The following is an 8645-nucleotide window of genomic DNA, read 5'->3' as shown; positions in this document are numbered from 1 at the left end:
TCGTTCAATCTCAGCTGCTCAACATTTTTTTTCAGTTATTTGCTGTTGAATCGCCGATTTTCAAAATGCAAATGATCTGTTTATTTTTAAAGAATAGTTTGTTTTGTTATTGTTTGGTTGGTGTCTTATATGAAACTGCGACATTGCGCAATTTATTGGAGAGACTTGGGTGGCATTTTATTTCGTATTTTTAAATCATCTTTTTATTTTTGACTATCTGTAAATTTAGTTTCCTGCTCTTAATTGTGAATGCATACTTGATGGTTTTAAATGCTCCTGAAATTAAGTGCTTCTTGACGAGCCTATATTGTGTATGTATGTGACGTCACTGAAGGCCTAAGGTTGAAATGCACGGCCCGCCACTGACTTCTTTGCTTGATGTTTGTTCTTGTTTTGGATTTTTTTGTATAGGATGGTACCTCTTAAATCATAGCAGTTTTCTCGAATTTCGAAAAACTTCAGAATGTTTTGGCAGAGCAGGTTATTGTGTGCTTTGTACATTAACTGATTCTTTTTACGTTATCGATATGTGGCTTCCAACATAGTTTTGAGTCTATTACTAATCCGAGAAACTTGGTTTCATACGCTCTTTCTATCTCAATTGAGTTTACCATAATTTTAGCTTGGTGTTTGATTGGTCTTGTGCCAAAAACAATTAACTGAGATTTTTTTCAAATTAAGTGACAATTTATTCCTGTCAAACCAGTTTTTTAATTTGTTTAATTCATTTTCTACGGTTGTCAGGAGCTGTTTCAGATTTATTCCAGAACAGTAGAAAGTTGTATCATCAGCAAATAGGACACATTTCAATTGTTTTGAGACCTTGCAGATATCATTTATATATAAGATGAATAGTTTTGGACCAAGCACAGACCCCTGAAGAACTCCATGAGTGATTTTCAGTTGATTCGTTTTTTTATTGTTGAGCTGCACGTACTGATATCTGTTATCTAAATAACTTTTTATCCATTTATAAGCTACACCTCTAATGCCATATCTCTCTAATTTATTCAATAATATACTATGATCTATTGTGTCAAAAGCTTTTTTTAGATCTCGGAAAATCCCAACAGTAAATTCTTTGTTGTCTATGTTAGTGGCTATTGCTTCCACAAATTCCATAACTGCCATTGAGGAGGTCCGTTTTTCCCTGAAGCCATATTGATTTTCACTGAACAGCGCATGTTTTTGTATGAAGCTATCAAGTCTGCTAGAGAATAGTTTTTCTAATATTTTTGAGAATTGTGGTAGTAGTGATATTGGTCTATAATTTGTAAACAAATGTCTTTCTTCACTTTTATAAATTGAAATTACTTTAGCAATTTTCATTTTTGATGGAAAGATACCAGCTTTGAATGACAGGTTGCATATGTACGTGAAAGGTTGCACTACAAATTCTATAATCTGTTATATTATTGTCATATCAATATTAAAGCAATCAGTTGACTTTTTATTTTTAAAAGTTCTTACAATATTTGATACTTCTTCTTGTTTTACAGCAGTAAGGAACATCGTGGAAGAATTTTGACAAAGTACTCATTAAATTCAATTGCTATTTCTGCAGTTTTTTCAATAATAGTATTTTTGCCTTTGATAAAATACTCTGGATAATCCACTTTTTTAGGACTATTTCTGATTACTTGATTAAGTATTTTCCATATTTCTTGTGTGTTGCTTTTATTCTGCTCTAATAGTGCATGATAATGGTCTCTCTTCCTGGTTCTTATATTTACTAATTTATTTTTATAGGTCTTATATTTTTTTCTGCCTCTTTAGTTCTCAATTTTATAAAAGCTTGATATAAATTGTTTTTCTTTTTATATGCGTTTTCTATGCCTTTCGTTATCCATGGCTTACTTGGGTCTTTGTACTTTTTGGAGACTTTAGCTAATGGAAAATATTTATCATATAAGGAGATTATGGTAGACTGAAATACATCAAACACTGTATTTGGGTCTTCGTATGGAAGCAGAGTAAAGAGCGGAGAATTTATGAACTCTCAGACTGAACCATGGGATGAAATAAGAACCTATTTCTCAGCAAATCTTGTATGCCTGAATTATTTAAATTTTTGGAGCATTTTTTTTGTAAGAAATAAACCTATCATCAATGTATATTGTTGTTGTTTGTGTTATTGTCATATGCAATTGAATAAGTAGACCATTTCAGAATTCGAAATTTGGGACTCTCTAAATGCATAATGGGACTCATACTTTTCTGATCAGCGAGTCCCTGGGACTCGCTGGGGTTAAACTGTAAAATTATCACTGTTCCCGACCCCTGGGTTAAAGCAACGTTTGTCATGGTGAATCATCAGATTTTGGGGCACTGTAATGGCCACGCCCTTTGCCGAAAAGTCACAATATTTAGCAGGGAGCGTGATCAATGTCTTGAGGCTTTTCTGATACATTTTCAGATGGATTAATTTGATGGCATCCGTGCGTACAATAAACGTAAAAAGCATTTCAAGTCATCACTAGCTGGCGCTCTATATAAAACAGAATTTTACATATCTGTCTTCAGGATGCGACTATTCATTTACATGTGAAGTTTGGGATTTTTTTTAACAATTGCAGGGGAGTTATTGACCATTTCCTCCTTTGTGGCAAAAAAAAAAAAAAAAAAGAAAATAAAAAAAAGAAAAAGTTGAAGCTCCGCCCCATCATATAGTATTTCGAAAATTCAATGTTGTCTCCGGTCTTAAGATGGTAAAGTCAAAGGTTGAAGTCAATTGGACAAATATTGTCGGACAAGTTTGCAAAAGTATGGCCCCTGTAAATGTGCAAAATGGGTCAAAACTGGACATTCTAAAATTCATAGCTCACTTCCTGTTACGACAGCAAAGGGCTTTTTTGTCGGCCTCAGGATTTTACACATTTTTCAATTTTCAAACGCCTCGGTCAAATGTACCGGTATTGGATTTTTTTTTCCACTATAGTCGGTGCTACAGAGCCATTTGGTTTGCAAAATTTATGCTAACTTTGAAAGATCAACTATGAAAGTGTTCAAAATTTGGTGAGTTTTTGTGAATGATTTGGTCCGAAAAAATGCAATTTGGCAGAATAACAATATAATAATCATTATCATCATGATCATCATAATAAAAAGAATTCCTACAAAGACAATTGTGACCTTGCAGGGGTCGCTGCCCGGGCCTTAATAATACAGTGATCCCTCACTTATCATGGTTAGACCCTGGCGTGAAGTAAAAAAAACACTAAGTAGGGTTTGCCCCACCTCCCCGACCCCCCTAGGACTTTTTGTGGAAGGGGATGTGGGTACCAGCATGTTTAAAACATGTAAACAGTATTTATAATTTACAAATTTACTTAAATCTTTAATTATAAAACCATATTCAGTAATTAACATTCATCAGCATTGCCTTCTGAGAAAAGTGAAGAGACTTGTGCTGGTGGCAAAGAAGGCGGCCCTCATTTGACGCTCTGACGGTGTAGCCACCGTTAGCCTCCAGTTAGCTCCTGGCCAGCTATCCCCGCACAGCCGATGTGTTAATGATAAGACAATTAATCGGTATTGATGAGAAGGAGGCAAAGAGAGACGTGCTGCTGCTTTGGGACAGGCCCACACCCGCATCCTCTCTCTCACTCTCTCTTTCCGCCGCGCACGTAGAAATAACAGAAGAGACAGTATGTCAGAGAGTCACCAGCGTGGTGAGACTCAAGGTACTGGGCGGGGCTGCGAAGATGCGCAGCCAATCAGCTGATGGGATAAATCCACTCAGTGCTGTCATTGGTCGATGTCGCAGCAGGAATCAATCATGTGCCTTGAATGAGTGCCCACTGCATACACAGTCCAGGCATTTACAAAACCTCCGAGTCATTCAGCCTTTTTTTTTAAAAATACAGTACTTTGGAAAAATCTACGATGCACTGAATCCGCAATAGCTGAATCGCAAAGTTGCGAGGGATCACTGTCGTTTCTTCAAAAACATTCGGGACCTTGCAGCGTTCACTGCTCGGGGCTTAAGTAGAGCTGCAAGTAGGTATGAAGGACCCTCGCAACACGAGCCACTTTGGGATACTTGCAGGTTGCTGTACTGGCATATTGGAATTGGAATTTTATGAAAATGGCCCAATAAACTTCAAAAATGTGTTTTGTTTTGGACAAATCGGATGTTTTTGTGCATTTTTGACATTTAAATACAAATGTTATTTGCTTTTTCAAACAGCGTGTAGCGACGGCAGTACCGTTTGATCAAACATCACAAACTTCATTGTTTCAACACAATGAAAGCCTAAATACTCTTCCACAAAAATATCAGGCATATCTGGTTAACCCTAGAACAAAAATACATCAGATTAAAAATGGATATACTGTTAAGTTCAGAGTGAGGTTCCAATTGAGTTTTTTTAGGTCTTGGGCTGTTACTGCTGCTTCCCAATTTTCATAAACTTTTGCGGAACACAGAACCGAGGCTACTTGGTTAAATATTTTTGGGGTGTGCTATTTTATTCTATTTTTTTTTTTTAAACAATCGCAAAATAACCCTCCAAAATGTATAATTTTGCCTGAGCTGAGGTGTGTGCAGTTTCATGTTTCCACGAATGTTGGGAACATCAAAATCAGTGTCATTTGCTTCACCATAGCAACAGGGTTTAACGACATGAACATGCTGATGAAAATTTATGGCAACCTGAATAATTTAAATTGTGCATCCCTGTGGTTAAATGTTTCTTTAAAACTAAATTTTTCCAAATTTTCCTTTTTGGACATGAGAAAAATTCCACACAATATATTAACATTTAATTGTCTTAGTTATGAAGAAAATGTACTCACACTCAATTTTTGTAATCAACTGAGATGAGACCTTGAACGGCTCTTTCTTTGGTCTCATTGGACACCAGGTACCATCCTCCTGGAACTTGATTTCATCCACGTCAGAACAGTCATTCAGGATCTCCAAGAATAAACTACACAAAGAGAAAACGTACTTTTAAAAGGCCATTAATCAATCAAGACTAAAACTCAATTAAAACGTGGGTTGAAATCCCAGTAGCGATTTTCAGTGGTCAGTCACCCACCATGAGCACTTTAATGGTATGTGCAGATGAAAAGCATGTTCAGTGTTCCCATATATCGTCAATGCAGTTCGCACGGTCAAGCGTGGTTGCGTGACCAGCGGTTTGAAGTGTTCTAAGTGGGAATTTTATTTCTTTGCTCATTCCGCCCACATAGGATGAAGTGAACTTTGGGCCGCGTCACGCCCGCGACAGCCATTGGGTTTGAGAAAATACATTACACGCATGTGCATGTATAAGCAGGCACACGGCCAAATAAAAACACGAACGCACGCACGCGCACACGTCTACACACACACACACACACACACACACACACACACACACACACACGTCAAAACCCATGTGTACTACGGTGAAACTCCTCTACAACGAAACCTACATGAGCGAAAAAATTTTCATGCATGAACACCATTCCCACTTTCCTGTCCCCCATACAACGAAAAAAAACCTGTTGCGTTATGCGAAATCTTTTTCTCTGCTCTTGCCTCGCGACGAGATTCACTACAATGAAGTCTAATCCAACAGCGACCTCGACTGCTTTGTTCAGAAATGGCAACAGCAACCGACACACTGGTTTACATGTAGCCGATAGTCCGCTGCTCTCAGATGTGCGTGCGTCAGCGCGAACATGTACGCACGCGCGCGTCTTTTGGCTTCAACCAATCAGTGGTGACACAATGGACGTTACACACCAAAGAGCTTTGATATACAACAACAGCTAAGCTAGCCTAGCCACGACAATAGCTAGGTTAGTTAGTTGAGACGAAACGACGCTCGAGGTCAGACGGACACGCTCTCCATCAATCTATGTTTGTCTTCCTTTGTTTGCTTTTTCTGTCCAAATATATATTTTTCTACTACAATAGTAGTCTCGTCCACGACGTCTTTTTTCATCCCACCGGGGGTTTAGCCAGTGTGATTACAAAGAGACCAAAATCTCTTTATACACATGCGCAGTAGTCCAGGAAGTATTTATTATTGTTAGTTTCAGACGCAGTAAGAACGTTGCATTGCGAAAATGGCTAAAAAATGGACCTTTGGATGTCAAGCAGCTGAGACAAGAAGAGCTGACGCTGCAAGAGAAGGTAAAAGATATCAAAATGAAAGATGGAGGAAGCAAAATAAGACATTATCCAAGAAATTGATGTAAGTGAAAGTGAATGCTGATTGTAAATTTTGTAATTTCTTTCCCTTTTTTAAATAAGTGGATGCTCGTGCTTATGCACGATTGGAATAAAAATAGTACACATACTGCACATTTGTGTGTGTGTGTGTGTGTGTGTGTGTGTGTGTGTGTGTGTGTGTGTGTTTACATCTGAGAACAAATTTGCTACAGTGAAAAACCCCGCTGTGAAAAAATTCTTGCTGCAAACATGATTTCGTTGTAGAGGAGTTTCACTGTATTTAAAACTATTGAGTTTGTACTTAAACCCCCTGAGTCTACTGGCTCAGAATCTTCACCAGAAATCTGCAACAGACTACTTCAGTTTTTCATAGACAAGGTTTCTACAGCTACGAATCTTGTTTCAAATACTACATTTGACCACACTGTCCATGCTCCGTGTTCAGCTGTGTTAAATTCTTTTGAAGCTATGTCCTTGACGTAGTGACTCTCTTCCTCCGCATTTCTTGAAGGAGGTTCCCCCAAGTATTGGTACATCAGTCTTGGCCATTATCAACAGCAGTCTCTCTACTGGTATAGTTCCCCAACAACTTAAACATGCTATGGTGCAACCCATCATCAAGAAACTTGGCCTTGATCAAGATGTACTGTGAAATTTCATTAAAAACATTCTGGAAAAAGTGGTGCACATGCAGTTAAAATCGTTCTTGGAGGAACATAGCATCTTGGAGGTCTTCCAGTCGGGTTTCAAGATGATGATAGCATCGAGTCAGCCATGTTATGTGTTTCTAATGACATCGTCCTGGCATATAACACTGGAGACTGTGTGTGTCTGGTTTTATTGGATTTAACTGCAGTGTTTGATACAGTGGATCACAGTATTCTGTTGACTCGTTTGCAGCACTTGGTGGGCATTCGCGATATAACCCTTGAGTGGTTTAGGTCCTATTTAGCTGACAGAACCTTTTGTACACGCCTTGGTTGCTCTGAGTCAGGTACTGCCCCACTGTCGTGTGGTGTTCCATAGGACTCAATTCTGAGGCCTCTGCTGTTCTCACTGTGTCTGCTCCCATTGGGTTCCATCTTAAGGAAACATGGTATTTCCTTCCACTGCTATGCGGATGACTGCCAGATCTATGTCCCACTAGGCAAAAAAGATGCTTTCTCATTGAGGCTATTTTTATCCTGCCTGGAGGATATCAAGACCTGAATAGCACAATTTTTTTTGAATTTCAATGAAAAAAAGACAGAAGTAATGGTGTTTGGTCCTATTGGCCTTTGTACATTCCAACGTGTAGACCTGGGCCCCTTGGCTCCTTATCTTAAGCCAGCAGCCTCAAACTTGGGTCTTAAACTGGACAGTGATTTTAAATTGGACCGGCAAATTGGTGCTGTTGATAAATTCAGCTTCTTTCATCTCAGGCAGCTGGCTGAATGAAGTCAAACCTCTTCTTTCTCATGAGCGCTTTGAAACAGTAATTCATGCACTCGTTACATCCCGGCTGGATTACTGAAATGCATTTTACTTTGAGTCAGCCAATCCTACATTAAACGTCTCCAGTTGGTCCATAAGGCGGCTGCTTGCCCCTTGACTGGTACTCGTAAGAGGGAGCACATCACTCCTACTCTGGCATCCCTTTATATTGTTTAGATTTACATGTTATGCCTTTTTCTACAGTGTAGTTGCTATCTTTATCTTTGGCTGTGTGTGTTTTAATGCACACCATGTCTGCACTGAGGAGTGAGAGGAAAGAAATGTAATCTGTGCTGCATGTCATACATAAAGCATATTTGACAATAAAGATGACCTTGACCTTGACCTTCACTGGCTCCCTATAGATTTTGGAGTTCTTTTTAAGATCCTATTATTTGCTTTTAAGTCTTCAAATTGCTGCCTCACTCCACCTTACTTCTCTGAGCTCTTCCGCCCCTACACACCTGACCGGTATCTCAGGTCTACTGACCAGACATTATAAGAGGTACCAAGAACTAAGCAGAGATTCATAGGGGATCAAGCCTTCTCCGTTGCTGGTCCCTCTCTTTGGAATGACCTGCCACTGAACACTCGGCAAGCCCCTTCGCTGCCCATCTTTAAAACTCATCTCAAAACTAATTTCGATTCTTTGGCTTTTGATGCTGACATGATTTTTATTTTTACTGTTTTTGTGTTTTCTACTGTCTTTGTTATTAATTTATTGTTTAATATTGTTTGTAGTTGTATATATCAGGGGTCCCCAACCTTTTTTGCCCCACGGACCGGTTTAAGTCAGACATTATTTTCAGGGACCGGCATTTAAGGTGTGGCGGAATTAATACAACAAAATAATATGGTATGAGCTGCATGAAAACTGTGGTGTTTTCGAAATACAATAATAAACACAAGGAGCGTCTAATCTGGTCGCAACATATCGCTATGGCAATGTTTAATGCCTTCAAAATACGATACAACACAAATTCAAAGTGCATGAAAATGACGACTC

The 8645-nt window shown here is 38.7% G+C and overlaps 1 protein-coding gene across 2 annotated transcripts in view; it reads right to left on the bottom strand.

The window, feature by feature from the left end:
- The window catches only part of pias2 (protein inhibitor of activated STAT, 2), a 158594-nt gene that overhangs the window by 40258 nt on the left and 109691 nt on the right, over positions 1 to 8645 (bottom strand). For both annotated transcript variants that reach the window (XM_019860949.1, XM_019860950.1), the window contains one exon: positions 4798 to 4931. In XM_019860949.1, the coding sequence (XP_019716508.1) occupies positions 4798 to 4931 (134 nt within the window). The remainder of the gene's footprint in view (positions 1 to 4797; positions 4932 to 8645) is intronic.

This window comes from Hippocampus comes, unplaced genomic scaffold (genome assembly GCF_001891065.2).
Source record: "Hippocampus comes isolate QL1 unplaced genomic scaffold, H_comes_QL1_v1.1 scaffold130, whole genome shotgun sequence".
Taxonomy (NCBI): Eukaryota; Metazoa; Chordata; class Actinopteri; order Syngnathiformes; family Syngnathidae; genus Hippocampus; species Hippocampus comes.
This window is presented reverse-complemented; position numbering and strand designations above follow the sequence as displayed.